Source organism: Panicum virgatum, chromosome 5K, assembly GCF_016808335.1.
Source record: "Panicum virgatum strain AP13 chromosome 5K, P.virgatum_v5, whole genome shotgun sequence".
In the NCBI taxonomy this organism is placed as follows: domain Eukaryota; kingdom Viridiplantae; phylum Streptophyta; class Magnoliopsida; order Poales; family Poaceae; genus Panicum; species Panicum virgatum.
Window position 1 is genome coordinate 37,528,522 of NC_053140.1, and position 14,971 is coordinate 37,543,492.

A 14,971-nucleotide genomic window follows, 5' to 3' on the forward strand; every position below is an offset into this window, starting at 1 on the left:
ATTTCTAGTGAAAAAGAATGAGATTGAATCAATTTGATTCAGTTTGTAATCTGCAGTATGCACATTCCCTTCCACTTCTATACATCACGCTAATGTTTTAGATGCTAACCATGCTCTATTTATATTGCAGCAGACATCCATCAGGATAACTGAACCAAGTTTTCAACTGCTGCAAATCATGCTAAGTTATGAGTTGCAAAAGCAGCAGCTACATGAGCTGCAGCTTCTTCAAGCGCTGCTCGTGCTCTGGGTCCAGCTTTGGTGGTGTGTAACCCCCCCGGAGGTCCTCCACGACATACTCCTGCACACCAAAAAGTGAACTGGTTAATGAAGCTTGAGTCAAATGGTGAGGATAGATTAGAGCCTCTAACCAGGTTACCTTTGTCAGCTCCTTCTTAGCAAGTATGTGGTAGTGTCGTTGAAAGATCCGCTGGACAGCAATAGTTGCAGCAATAAAGGCATACACAATTCCGATGATGGCAAAAACAATAACAATGATAACAACAACAGTAAAGTCATCGTCATCGTCTGATGAATCTGATCTGCGGTTTGAGGATCTAGCGAAGCATGGAAAATCATTGTTGGAAGATGGGGACGTCGAGCAGTGTAATATGAGCCCAAAAACTCCAACCAGTGCAAAAAACACCACTACACCTGAACCAATTTGTTTGGCACAGATATCAGTAGAAATCTTGTTAGAAGTAGATACTAACATCCTGTACTTGAATAAATCTGTTAAAAATGCGATCTAAAAAGCTATGGTTGCCTGATAATTGCAATGGTGTTGATTTTGGAAGGAGATAGGATTCACAATTTCCTGACATCACATGTTTGAATTCGAATGAATATATTTTTCAATTTTTACTGCACAAGAAAATAAAATTGTGAGATAAGAGTTTAGGATTAATTACAGCAGAGAAAACCTAATTTACTAAATAAATTGATATATGTCTACAATATATATGATATTTAGTGAGTGCCTAGCACTCAGCTAGTGGGTACACACTGCATTATCAGACAACATCAAACTTCATTAGAACTGTAATTGCAGTTGAAGGAGAAGATACATACCAACACAATAGTAAAAGGGCACAGGATGCTTTGAAAGCATGTGAACCCACCCATCAGCAAATCTGTTCCTGAAATGCCCACATTTATCCAGCCAATATGCCCCACCACTAATGGCAGCAACGGCCTGAAAATTCAAAGAAGAGCAAATGAAATGTCTGTCACAAGTACCTTGCACAGCGCATTCAATAAGATAAGGTCTGCATGATGAACTCACAACAGTACATGCTCAATTAAACTAACAAAGGATAACTCTGTTTTCATCAATAGAAGTAGCATACATATGCAATCTGTTTGTAGTCTATAATAGCGCTAATATGACAATGAAATAAACAGCAACAGAGACAAATGAGGAAAAAGGTGATCTCACAATTTGGATGGCAAGGAAGACAAACAGTATATCCCTTGCAACGAACAGACGGAACTTCATTTTACGGCCCCCGTCTCCCTCGAGAAATTGCACCCGTAGATGGAATTGCGCCTTGCATGTTGTGCAATGTGAAAAGGCAGTTCCTTCCTGAGGATATACATACGTCGTCAAGACAACAAAACTTAGTGCTACCTTGCTGACCAAACAATGGATGAGAGATTATAGTAGCTAGCAATTATCCCGTTCTTTCTTCATCATCAAAAGTTACTGACCATAAGCCCGTATACATGGTAGCATACATTCAAGCTGCTGCCACCTAAGAGTTTATTGAGTAGGCTGCTTACATTGGAATTAACTAATAAAAAGCTTCCTAAGAATATAAAAGCATATTGTCGTACATGCTCCAACTCTATATACACTTCGCTTAGAAACTTAAAAGCGTCAGAACAGAAACGAGGCGCGATAGGTGGATGGAATTTGACAGAGATGAAAAAAACAATAAGGCAAATGAGCAGGCATTAGTGCATTACCCTGGTAGACCTCCAGTGGTCAAGGCAAGAGCGGTGCACGAACTGCTGCGTCCCCTTGCACATGCAGGGCGAGATCAGCTCACCACCTGCACCGTAACCAAGAGAAGGATTGAAGGAAGAACCTCACGATCAGCAACAGGAGCATAACACGAATACACGATCGATCACCTCGAAAACTAAACCCTAGCTACCAACAACCCCTTCCAACACAATTAAACCCGGCCGGCTAATCAAGAGACGCGAGGAAGAAGCCCGACCGCGAGCGGAAACGAACGAGGTGGGGGAGGGATAGGCCCGTACCGGAATCGAGGCAGAAGCGGCAGCAGGCGGCGGGGGCGGCCTCAATCTTCTCGTCCGCCGCTCCCTTCAGCGAGCCCCGCGCCGGCGGGCGCGGCGCGAGGAGTGGGGCGTCCATCGTCTCGGCCGGTCCCGCGGCGCGACGATGACGCGGAGCGTCGCTGCGATCGAACGAAGCGCGCAGGGGGAAGGGGTGCTGCATCGGACAAGGTGGGAAGGAGAGGGAGGGGAGAGCGGCGGCGGCGGCGGCGGCGGCGCTCGGCAGTTCCAAACCCAAGTCCAAGAGGGTAGCACGCGACTCCCCCGGCAGCTTTAAACCCTCGACCTCACGCTGACGGGTGGGCCCTCCCCTTCGACTCGGATCCGCCGCCGCATATGTGCCGAACTAGTACCGAGACGGCGGTCGGCGTCCAAGCGGGGACGATTCCAACTTTCCAAGGAGCTTCCACTTCCTGAATCCTCATCTGCAGGCATGTGTTTCAGTGGCAATAGGCTGCGGCCGCCTGCCTCATCAAATGAGCACAAAGTGCAAAAGACTGAACGGGAACTGTGTACCATCAAAAATGTTAGTCCAAAGTATAGTAATTGATTAAGTCAAGAGGAAATTATCAAAAAAAAAAAATCAGTCAAGAGGCTTATTTGCCACCATGCATCTTTCAGAGCACGCAACATAGATGTCCACTTTCATTCCACAAGTGTATAATGGCAGGATATCAGCAACAGATGGGCTCATGGCATGGTAACCGTCGTTCAAGATTCGGCAGAGCATTTTTCTCTGCTACTAGCTGTCCACAGTCCAAACCTAGCATTCAACGTCTGAAGGAATTTAAAAGGAAAAACACCAGTGAAGGAATTCAATAGGAAGAGAAGCATCTATTTGTGTCAGTACTTAAGCATCGACCAAAAATCATGCAGCACAAGCTGTTTAAACAAATTCAACTGAAGATACCATCCAAACTGCTTATTCCAGCAATAGCACAGGTTATCTGAAAACGTTCGGTATGCAGAGTAAGAGATAAGGCAAGCCTACAGGAAGGATGGCTGAAATGGAAGTTAAAAATTTTAAAATTAGGTGGAATCTACAAAGAACAAACTGAGACAAGTTAGAATATCTAAAAGTAGAGAGCATGTATAGGCAGGTTGACAGGCTTGGAAAGCCTATCAGGATCCCTATCTATCTGAAAGCATGGCTAGGGAGACTTTCTTGAAGCAACAAGTTGAGACGAAATTGAGAGATAAGCAATATAGTTCAGGCACAACATGGACATCCATCACTTGCCAAGTGACTAGTAACATAAGCATGCGATGAGCTCATCAGCTAAAGACCAAATCACATGGAAGACAGGGCATGATTGTTGGCATTCATCAGGGCACGCCCTGCAACTACTTTACAGTTCAACATAAAAAAAAAAGAACAAATAACATTCAAATATTTATGTTGTGGGGAAGACCAGAATAAATAAAAGAAAGAACCACACATTATTATCCATCGGAAATTCACTGAGAACAAAGCTTTGAAGATTACAACTAAGAGCATCTCCAAGAGCTCTTTTATCTTGGGTGAGTTATCTAAAAATAGAAAAAGAAGACAAAAAAACTCTCATCCAACAGAAACTCTATCTACCTCGTCTTCTATCTTTGTTTTCTATTCAAGGGGTGCCGCTGGGCATATTTGCATAGCGCTGAACGCTAGCATTCCTTTTTGGATTTTGGAGAAACTGTTGGATTTCATTTTACATAATAGCTATATCAGGATTTTAGCTATTCATAGATACAAGAGCTCTTGGATATGCTCTAACATGGCTCAATAGTCAACACTGATTACTATCTTAATGGGAATGCCCAAGTATGATGAGAACATAAGCCGAGAATTTTGATCAGCACTTATTTATATCAGCATTTGAGAAACATAGATGAAAATCATGTGGCATAGGATTGAATAAAAAAGACCATCGAAACTGCAGATCCTAGAACGAGCCCATGTACATTATCTGAAATGTCCATCATGCATATTCAAGTACAAGATAATTCGCAAACAAACAGAGAGGTTGGCAAGTGTACCAAGCTAAAAAGTTTACAGATGAAGTTATAACGTGATAGGTGTATAACTGTGCCAAAGCTAGAATACTGGAAAGCAGAGTATGCATCAGTTGACGTGCTAGCAGCACAGCACCTATCAAAAAGCATGTCTAGAAAGACTTACTTGAGGCAACAAGTTGAGACTTGAGAGGACATGCAGAGACAAGCAAAAGCAATGTATGTCAGGTAAAGAAAAACAGATATTCACCACCCAAGCATAAACAAGCTACATTTTTTTTTACACAACAGAAAGCAGAACTGAAGTCATATAGCAACACAGTTCTATTTTAAAACACAGATGTCTGTCATACATGACCAAATTTTTGTTGCTGCGCTGATTCAACGAAGAACTAGATAAACACAGATAGGAGTATTAACTCTGGTAACAGGAAATAAACAATTGAAGTCCATAACACATACACATAGAGAGACCAGAAGAAGGTCAACACAGGAATCAGGACCTTGCCACAAAACTAATGAGGAAGCACTTCATAGATATATGCGTGAACAACCTAGACACATAATTATGCATGAAATGCATTGTGTTGAATGTACGGAATAATTTCCATAGGGAAATTCTAACATAAGTATATACAGTTTAAGCAATATAGTGTGCAAATGTCACTATATTTCAGAATCGAACCACATATATAATTAAGGAATATCATCATACACATGTATCTGCGATGTAGTAAAGAGTAAAGAACTTCATAAAGGTAACATAAATTCTTAAAGGGGGCCATCGTAATGCAGAAATTGATGCTTATGCTATGCAGTAGAGTTCATATCTTCTGTTTCATGATCTGAATGACAATCAAACTTAGATCCTGAAATATATAACCACCTAGTCATTCAGATTACAGTCATTAAAACTGATGAATTCATCTTCACCCGTGTTGCATTGGTGCTTGTTCAGTTAACATCGTGTACTCCCTTGAAGATCTCCTTCACATTGTCACGATATCTCGATCAATCAAACACAAAACATGACAATTAGATCGGCATTCGGTAGAATTCAAGAGAAAGTCACGAACAACAGAGTCTGAAAGGGAAATTGGTATATAAGCTAGGGTCTGAGTTTAGCTCATTACATCGACAATACCCTCTCTCACGAGCTCTCCAGTATCCACTATCCATATTGCATCGACCTTGGCGCAGGCCATTACAAGGTCTTCACAGATCCATTCGCCTCACGGGCTTCTTCATCCTTTTGCCACGGCCCAAGGCCTCTTCTTCAGTTATAGGCTCTGTATCATTTCCTCCCTGCACAGCTTGTGTCGTGAAACAATGTTGAACTGGCGTTTGTTCTGTCCATACTTTCTTCTCCCTCTTCATTGAAATGAAGAGCTCATTCCCATGATCAGAAACAAATGGATCATGGATAGAAAGATCTGATGCATAATTGAAGGACATTACCTCCACTACAGGCTCCAGAAGCAAAACCATACAAGCTTCACTAGCCAGTGATGGAATAACTAGATCACCCAGTTGAGCCTTGATCATATCCACAGAATCAAGAATTGTACCACACAACACTAGTGTCAACTTTCGCATCTGATTTGCTCTCTGACATAGGTACTTAAGGAACGCCATCTCACATTGATGACCTTGAAACTTATAGAGAAACACCTCCTTGATGTGTTGCACACACTCAATGGGACTGGGCTGCTGAAAGAACTCGGCATTTGGCATGTCACTAGATTCATCAGCTACAACAGACTACAGATATTGGTAGACAACAAAATTACAGAAGAACCATGGTAACAACGATGAAAAATACCAAGTAAATGAATTGCTACACGAATTGTTACCTCCAAATGCAGTATCTCAATGTTGGGAAAGCATCGGAGGAAGCTGCACAGCATCTGGACTTCCTTGAAGATATGCAAATTCACCATCACTGCTAAGATTTTGACACTTGGGACCTTGGTGTTTGGGCTTACCTTCGTGCCAGCCTTCAAAAAAAAGTTTTAAAAAAACCCATCAATAAGGCACATGTATACCAAGTACTTACATAATCATACACGAGAAAACTCATATAGCACCTCTATGATGATGTCCCCAATTTGAATCTGGTTGACTCTGGTATTCAAGTAGCCAAGCACCTTCAGCTCAGGTGCTCTAAGAATCCTGAGAGGTAAACTGCCATTCAAGGTTGAAGTAGAATTACCATGCAGGATGAGCCGTTCCAGGCATGGGACATCCACCAATGCCAGATCCATCACCCTGGAATTGACGATGAGTGTGCACTGGAGACTCGGACTGAGAAGGCTGATGTGGTTGGGCTGGGGTCCGCTCCAGACGAGCGTGAGGGTCTTGAGCACCGGACTGGAGGCGAGCATGTGGTCGAGGTCCCGGTCCTCCATTTTGGTGTAGAGGATGTCAAGCTCCTCGAGGTGCGGGAAGAAGCCCGCGCCGTCGGGGAGGTTGGCCGTGTCCGGAAAGGTCCAGAAACCAAGGCAGAGGTGGCGGAGCTTGGCGCAGCGGAGGATGTCCGGGGCGAGGCGCAGGCCCAACTCTCCCGGTAGGCTGACGAAGGTGAGGTCCTGGACGCCGCGGGCGGCGAGGAGGCGCTGCCACTGGGCGAGCTCGCGCTCCTTCTTCGCGAAGCAGCAGGCGAGGTCGACGGACTGGAACGGGCCCGAGTGAGCGGCGAGGACGTGGTCGATGGTGGCGATGCGCTCATCTTGGGTGGAGGCGGGGATGTGTTCGTCGCATAGGACGAGCGGCGCGCCGTGCCAGATGCGGCGCCAGCGGGTGGAGAGCGCGGTAGTGCGCACGGCGTCGTCGATGGGGAGGCGGGAGACGACGAGGCCCAGGAGGTCGTCGGAGAGGGCGCTGATGCGGTCCTCGCCCTCGGACCTGTCGCCGTCCGCGGCGTGGAGGGTGGCGCGCCTGGTGACGGCGAGCTCGGGACGGTGGGACAGGATGCGGTTCATGATCGCTTGCCGAAGCAAGGCCAAGCCGGCGGCCATGGCGGCCATGGCGGTGGTAGACCGGTGGGGAAATGGGGGATTCGATTTCGTCGCGGTAAACAAGAGAGGAGGATTTCGGCAGCGGCTTGTTGGTCCACGAGTTCAGCAACTGTTCTCGCAGATGGAGCTAGGCTAAAATACCGCCGCATGAACTTTTTATCTTTTTTGCAAGGCCGCATTTCTAAACCAGATGTTAGCCCGCGCATTTGCGCGGCTAGTATTGAAAATTTAAAAATTTTGTATGTCGTTGTGTCCTTACTTAAATATTATATTATTTTTTTACTATACATCATCATGTTTATTATTATTAATTATGTCTTATTGTTGATTAAAACAATTCAACTATGATCTACCTATAATAACAATTTGATTTGTTGAGCTTTAATAATATTACGCAGATAATTATTCTTATTTTCATTTTATTTTGATTGATTGTTGTTAGTTTTAGTTTTTATTAATAGTATATATTTGTAACTGATACATAGTAAATGATATTTTATATTTAATTTTTTATAATGGCATTGGTGGGTGATTTTTAATTAGGCACATGGGTATTTTAGGCTAATTTTTATCGTAATGGCAGTGGTGGGTAATTTTTATTTTTCTATTTTTCTCCGATTAATGTGGGAATTTCTAGGCTTTGAGAGCGAACGTGGAGGCTCCATTTGTTGGTCAAATAAAAAAATAATAGATTTGCTCAGCCACAATAGTAGCCTAACACTTTTGGTAAAACGCACGTGCGACAAATTTAAAACTCTAATTAATTTTTATTTCGAAAATACATTAAATTATGTATTAGTTCAATTAATATTAAATTACATCTTTAAAACATGTGCCATAATAGACGTCTTCTCTATCTCGTAGCTTAGGTCGATACAAACCTATTGCAACAAGAACAAGAACGGAGCTAAAACAATTAAGCGTTTGAGGTTTAAAAATATAGAAATAGGGATTTAAACGTTACTAACTCTATACTTCGGAGGTTAGCAGGAGGTTTATCTTTGGAACCAAATATGGCAGGTTTGAGCTGTAACTAAAGTTTGAAACTCTCAATTTCAGATTAATTTGACATGTTAGAGGCAGGATTTGAAGGTGTGCCTCAAACAAAAGTTGTAGACATTTGTCGGAGCTAAAATTTTTCTTTTGGGAGATTTCATCGTTTGGTAATGAAATCTGGAGAATTGATGGCTGCAAGTTTCGGGTTCAGTGTAAGTGCAGATTCAGTAAATTTAGAACGCTATAGTATATCGTGTCTTTATCTTCTTCTTCGACAGCCAGGTGAATTCGCGAGCAAATTTAAGGTACTCCACGTGTTTTTTTAAATGTTTGACATCATGGCGCCCACTTGGCATGCCATGTCAGTTTTGGGTGCTCACATGGCGCGTTTGGGACCTCGGATAGAACATTTAACACAGTTTAAGAATCTAGATGGACGATTTGAGAGTTTAGAGATCTAGGTAAAACTTTAGGATAAGTTTAGAGACCTGAGGTGTAATTTACTCATTAAACTTTTTGTTGTATATATAAATAAATCACATCACTATTGAATTTCGGTTATATACATAGCCGACAACTGCAATTTTCCTGTTGCACCCAACAACACAAAATAAGTAATATGGATCAACAGTGAGCCATTCAGCCATGGTTCAAAGTTTAGAATCTGCACAACCAGGAAAAGCACCCTAGGGCACCCTCTCATATTAGTATTGTCACCAGTTCCAACAAAAGAGAAATAGAATGCTCAATTACCAGTGTTCCAAGATGTGCCCGCATTTGTTGACACGAGCCAGCCAATCTATCGGCCGACTGCGTTTAGGAATAATAGAGCTAGAAATTATGAATTAGAGGTGCTAGGAAAGCTGGAACCAAGTATTAACCACCTTAAATTTAATACTTGTGAACCAAGTATTACAGTTGAATGATGATCCATGGTGTATATGTGAGTTGGGCCAAAAATAATACTCCATCCGTTCCGAAATATATGTCGTTTTGGTATTTTTAGATTCATAGTATTTGTTATGCATTTAGATATAACATATGTCTAGGTACATAGCAAAATATATGAATTTAGAAAAGTCAAAACGACCTACATTTTAGAACGGAGAGAGTACAACCATATAAGTTGTTGCATGATGGATGTAATTTATTCAACATTAAATATAGGATCATCCTACTTAAACTTATGGGTCAACTCACGATGAATCACCCCATTTAAAATAAATTGATTTTTCTCAAATGACAAACACCATATACATACTTTATCATCATCGAAGCCGGCTAAAACGATAATAACTATTGTGAACGGAGCAAGGAATCTTACCGATCCAAATTTGCTTGATTAGTATTTGAGCACGTAATCCTTTTATTCTTTCAGTTTCAGGCTTTCAGCAACAAAACAACGGTGGCCAGTCGGTCAGTGTGCGATGCCAACTCCCATGCTATCTGGTGCCAGCAAAGCAACATAAATGCATGAAGAACATTGGGACCAGACAAAAAAATAAAGAGCATTCGGACCAGACAATTCAGTCCATGGGCCCGCGAGAAACACGCTTCCAACATTTTGGCCCACGGCGCAAGGCAGCTCCAAACCCTAGGTCACCGACCACCTCACTAGTCACTACCCTCTCCAGGCAGTCACCCCGCCGTGTAGCGGTAACGGTAAAAATGACCGGTAACCGGCGATTTACCGCCGGTAAGGTGAACACTGCTCGACATCGAGGAAATCCGGGGCGCGTTTCCCGGCGGCCACTTCCCCGGCTACCGCCCCGCCGCCCCCTCCCTCTCCTCCGCCGCGGCCGCGAACCCGGCCGCCGACGGCGTGGACCGCATCAGCGCCCTCCCGGACGTCCTCCTCCGCGACGTCGTCTCCCGCCTCCCCGTCCGCGACGCCGCGCGCACCGCCGTGCTCGCCTCCCGCTGGCGCGGCCTCTGGCGCGCCGCCCCGCTCGTCCTCCGCGACGACGACCTCCTCCTGGCATCCGACGGCGAGCGCGCGCGCCCCGACGCTGCAGTCGGCCGGATCCTCGCCGACCACCCGGGCCCCTTCCGCGACGTCCACATCTCCCACTGCTCTCTTACGTCCGGTGAGCGCGAGCTAGGCGACTGGGCGCGCCTCCTCGCCGCCAAGGGCGTCCAGGACCTCGTCTTCCTCGACAATCCACCCTTGCCGCGCTGCGCCGCCGACATCACCCGGTGCGCCTCGCTCCGCCGGCTCCCGGCCGACATCCTCCGTTGCGCCTCGCTCCGCCGGCTCTTCCTTGGAACCTGCACGTTCCCGGATACCGCCAGCGCTCCCCGTGGCGCTGACGTCTTTCCCCACCTCAAGGAGTTCAGCATGTTGAGCGGCAGAATGAGTGAGCACGACCTCAACTACATGCTTGCCTGCAGCCCCGAGCTGGAGACCCTCGCGCTCATAATCAGCAGTATGACCAAGCGCATCCACCTCCGCGCCCAAAGCCTCAAGTGCATGCTCCTCTGGGTGGGTGTGGTAGATGAGCTCGCAGTGGTGGATGCTCCACACCTGGAGCGGCTCATCCTCTGGAAAACGATTGGTCAGCGACAGCGTATGGTACTCAAGATTGATGGTGCACCTGAGTTGCGTGTCATTGGCCGCTTGGATCCACGACTTCACCAGCTCCAGATTGGCAACACCATCATCAATGTACTACTAGTAGTGCCTTTCATCTCTTTCTGTAAGAAAGTTTGATCTACACGTCTCAGTGGTCCATAAACATTCTATTGCATTGCAGGCTCAGACAAAGGCAAGCCCAAATTGCATCGTCCCAAGTGTCAAGATCTTGGCTTTAGAGCTGAATTTTGGTGTTTCCAAGGATGTCAATATGCTAACCAGCTTCCTCAGATGCTTTCCCAATGTTGAGACACTGCACATCGTGGTAACATTCCACTCACTCATTCAATTGTCATTTGCTACCCAGCTTCCTTCACAGTTTGGAAAAATTATATTTTTGCTACAGTCCTTCACTGACTGAATTCCTCACCGATTTTTCAGTCTTCTAAAGATGGTGAAGCCACTGGCAGGCACCACGCCAAGTTCTGGCAGGAGGTTGACCCTATCAAGTGCGTGAAGTCACATATCAACAAAATTATTATCCATGAATTCCAAGGGGAACAAAGCGAGTTCGCATTCGTCAAGTTCATTGCCAAGCGTGCTCGGAAGCTCCAGACTTTGGTGCTTGTGTTGACTGAAGGAACATTCGCTTCAGTGGGCGAGTTGTACGAAGTGAATAGCCAACTGAGAGCTCTAACAAGATGTTCATGGGCAGCTGAAGGATGTGAAGTGTTGCTGGTGGGGCCTAAATTAGATTGCACGTGGAACTTCGCTAGAGCATCTGATCTATCAGTTAAAGACCCGTTTTGGTGATGAACTTGAAGGTGGCTACATCTTTTGTGATGTAAACCTTGAGGAAATGATTTTCTCTCAATTCTGTTGCTGTGTCTTAGCATTTCTTTTCTGGAAGTAGGCATGTTTCAACTTTCAACTAGCACAAATGGTCGTAAGTGTTGAAGTTACTAGCGCTACTAAATGATCTATCCTTACATGTTTGATGAGATTTGCCCCTTTCGCTGTGGTAACTATTATTGGGGTATTACATCGCTTTGTGAATTGTCATGCTTATCTTCCTCAGTGGGATGTTCCAAGGCCTGCTGATTGCACTCATTGGTTTATCCATGCACGGACTTCTGTCAATTTCATTTCTAATGAGTATTATTTATGGTATTTTCTGAATTCTGGTTATATATCTTCCACCATAATTTTATCTTGTGGCAGTTACAGTTTTACACAATTCCATGCTTTGGTGATGAGGAGGGTCTGTGCTAGTGATTCCTCTTTTGTAGCTTTGATTCATGCTACCAATATCTCTAGATATCCTTGACCAAGTTTTGACATGCTGTGTAATTAGGTTTATGTTTGACCTGGAATCTATTGTTTTGCTTGGTGAGATTAGGGACTAGGCTTTCCTGACACAGGTTGTTGGCCTTGTGGTTGTGTGACCTCCACTTGCCAGATCAAGGCGATGGGTTGCGCTTGAGAAGGGAAGTAGAATTTACTACAGGTCTTGCTATGTGCTCCATAAATGGAGTTTCACTGACTAAATTGGAATTCTTCTCTAATTTAACATATGTTTACTCTGACAGTTTAGGTAGCATTTTTTTCCTTTTTCTTTGCATGTCACTAAAAAAAACCCTCACAGATTTAGTTTCAGGAGAACATGGAGATGAAGTCCAATATGTATACATGCAACTGAGCTTGTGTTTGAGCTTTTGATCTACAGCAAGAACTGAAGAAGTTTCTCTGCATACGCCCATCAGATTTTCATTTTCCTGCTAAACCATCAATTTAATAACTGCATAAAGTCAAAAAGCTTTACCAATTTTCCTATCTATAGAACATTTTGGCAGAAAGAGATGTGTGAACTCACCCGAAGGCAAAACGCCCAAGATGAAACTGGGGCAAGCTATACATCAAACCGAAAACGTTCTTTTCTTTCTGGTTGCTGCAAAGCCTGCATGGCTGCAGCGGACGGTAGCAAGAGGATTCCGAAGCTTTCGATAATCGATACCACATGCGCCTCCATAAGCACATGAACATAAAAACAAATAACTGAGTCATGCTTTCTTTACATCAGGGGTTCTACACAGTTAACGAAAATGAAACATAATGTCATTATCAACAAGCATATGGAAACTAGAAGACAACTGAAATTTCAAAATATGACTTTTATCCATCGATAGAAATTGGGGTGGAAAATGTAGAGAATTCCCATATGACTCATCTCATTCTAGGATTTGCGCATCAAGTTAAAGCTGATAAATAAAGGTTGTATACTTGCGATTTCTTTGTGCAAGTTCAACAGGAGAATGCGGAGACCTTGCAGGAGATGGTGATCATGTTTGTCAATGCTAGTTTCTCTTCAGGGACGAGCTGATGAGGTGGCAGTAAAGTGATAAACGATTGTTTGCTTTCTGTGAAACCGACCAGTAGTTCTTAGCTTTTTATGCTAGCTGGTAATATTCATTTCTATTGTTGAAGTATCTGTGTGCGAGTTATTGTTTTAGGGTGCGAAAACTGTGAAGATAAGGGCAGAGGTTCCTATTAATGTAAATGTGTATTTCATTCATTCAAAAATACTCCCTCCGTCCCAAAATATAGGTCGTTTTGTCTTTTCTAGATTCATATATTTTATGGAACAGATGGAGTATTTGGTGTTTCTAAAAAAACTCTCTTGATCTTCAAGTTGCAATTTTAACTGCTATATTTTTATGCAACGCAAAGAGGCTCGCAGCGACCCCGGTTCACCTCGGCCCAACAGTGGGCACTGGGCAGTGGCAGGCACGGGCGCACGGCGCTCGCAGCCACCCTGTCGGCTGTCGTCTCGTCTCCACCCCCAACCAATTCCCCACCGCCTCCACCCCCGGCCAAAACCCTCGTCTCGAGCCGGCGCCGGCCACCATGGACGTGCTCCGCCAATGCGCCATGGCCTGCCTCCCCGCCCGCGCCGCCACCAGGGCCGGCACGCTCACCGCCGCGCTCCTCCGCGTCGTCGCCTTCCGCCCCCCCGCCAAGGACGCCGGCCGCCTCGCCGCGCTCTCCCCGCGGTGGCGCCGCGCCTGGCGCTCCGCGCCGCTCGTCCTCGACGACGTGCACCTCGTGGTCGCCGGCGTGCGCAGGACCGTCCCCGCCGTGGACCACCTCCTCGCCGCCCACCCCGGCCCGTTCCGCACCGTACGCCTCACCTTCTCCTTCTTCGGGAGCCTCGACCACGAGCGCGAGCTCGCCCGGTGGCCGCGGCTCCTCGCCGCCAAGGGCGTCCAGGAGCTCTTCTTCGTCAACCCGCCGCCGCCCATGGACATGCCCCTCCCCAACGACATCCTCCGCTGCGCCGATCTCCGCCGCCTCTACCTCGGGTTCTGGGAGTTCCCGGACACCCGCTGCCTTCCCGACGGCGCTGGCGCTTTCCCCCACCTCCGGGAGTTCGTCCTCCTCAACACCCGCATCGAGGACCGCGACCTCGACCACATACTCGCTTCCAGTCCCACGCTCGAGACGCTCGCGCTCGTCCTCAGCTGCGGCCCGCCACAGCATGTCCGCCTTCGTGGCCAAAACCTCCGGTCCGTGCTCTTCTGGCTGTCCATGGCCGACGAGCTCGCGGTGGTGGACACGCCTCGCCTGGAGCGGCTCCTCATGTGGCTTACTACTACTTCTTGTCTACTCGACGACTCCGACTCTGACGACGAGTCTGGCTCTGACGACGAGCCACCTATGACTATAAGGGTCAGGATTGCTTCTGCTCCTGAGCTGAAGGTGCTTGGGTATTTGGATACTAGAGTCCACCGGCTTCAAATTGGAAACACCATCATCAAGGTGCTGTGCTATGATGTGATATTCATGTGCATGATCATGCAATGACTAGCTGTGCATGCTCTTGACTCTTGAATTGTACTGCAGGTTGACACAGAGGCGAGCCCAAGCTTCATGATCCCAAGCTTCAAGATCTTAGCCTTGAGGGTGGATTTCCGTGTCTTCACTGAAGTCCGGATGATGTCCAGTTTCCTCAGATGTTTTCCCAACGTTGAGACCCTGCACGTGGAGGTAGCAAAGCGCAAGATGATGCAGTTGTTTTGGCATATGC

At 45.8% G+C, this 14,971-nt stretch overlaps 3 protein-coding genes across 4 annotated transcripts; 1 reads left to right on the top strand and 2 right to left on the bottom strand.

Annotated features, from left to right (window-relative positions):
• Window positions 1-208: 208 nt before the first annotated feature.
• Window positions 209-2,383, bottom strand: LOC120709905. The gene is made up of 6 exons (XM_039995533.1): window positions 2,260-2,383; window positions 1,969-2,057; window positions 1,439-1,585; window positions 1,072-1,195; window positions 380-654; window positions 209-301 (listed from the first exon to the last, which is right to left on the bottom strand). The coding sequence occupies exons 1-6, from the start codon at window positions 2,381-2,383 to the stop codon at window positions 209-211; spliced, it is 852 nt and encodes a 283-aa protein (XP_039851467.1).
• Window positions 2,384-5,315: 2,932 nt separating this feature from the next.
• Window positions 5,316-7,420, bottom strand: LOC120707269 (F-box/FBD/LRR-repeat protein At1g13570-like). Of its 2 annotated transcripts, none has more exons than XM_039992139.1 (3): window positions 6,390-7,420; window positions 6,156-6,299; window positions 5,316-6,063 (listed from the first exon to the last, which is right to left on the bottom strand). In XM_039992139.1, exons 1-3 carry the CDS (start codon window positions 7,326-7,328, stop codon window positions 5,518-5,520), a joined length of 1,629 nt encoding a protein of 542 aa, XP_039848073.1. In that variant the 5' UTR covers window positions 7,329-7,420; the 3' UTR covers window positions 5,316-5,517. The 2 variants fall into 2 exon arrangements, with proteins under 2 accessions (XP_039848073.1, XP_039848074.1); XM_039992140.1 differs by having other exon boundaries at window positions 5,316-6,012; window positions 6,390-7,406.
• On the top strand, window positions 7,327-11,943 carry LOC120709906 (F-box/FBD/LRR-repeat protein At5g56420-like). Its single transcript, XM_039995534.1, has 4 exons — window positions 7,327-7,374; window positions 10,039-10,980; window positions 11,069-11,212; window positions 11,329-11,943. The coding sequence occupies exons 1-4, from the start codon at window positions 7,327-7,329 to the stop codon at window positions 11,698-11,700; spliced, it is 1,506 nt and encodes a 501-aa protein (XP_039851468.1). The 3' UTR covers window positions 11,701-11,943.
• The last annotated feature ends 3,028 nt before the right edge of the window (window positions 11,944-14,971 follow it).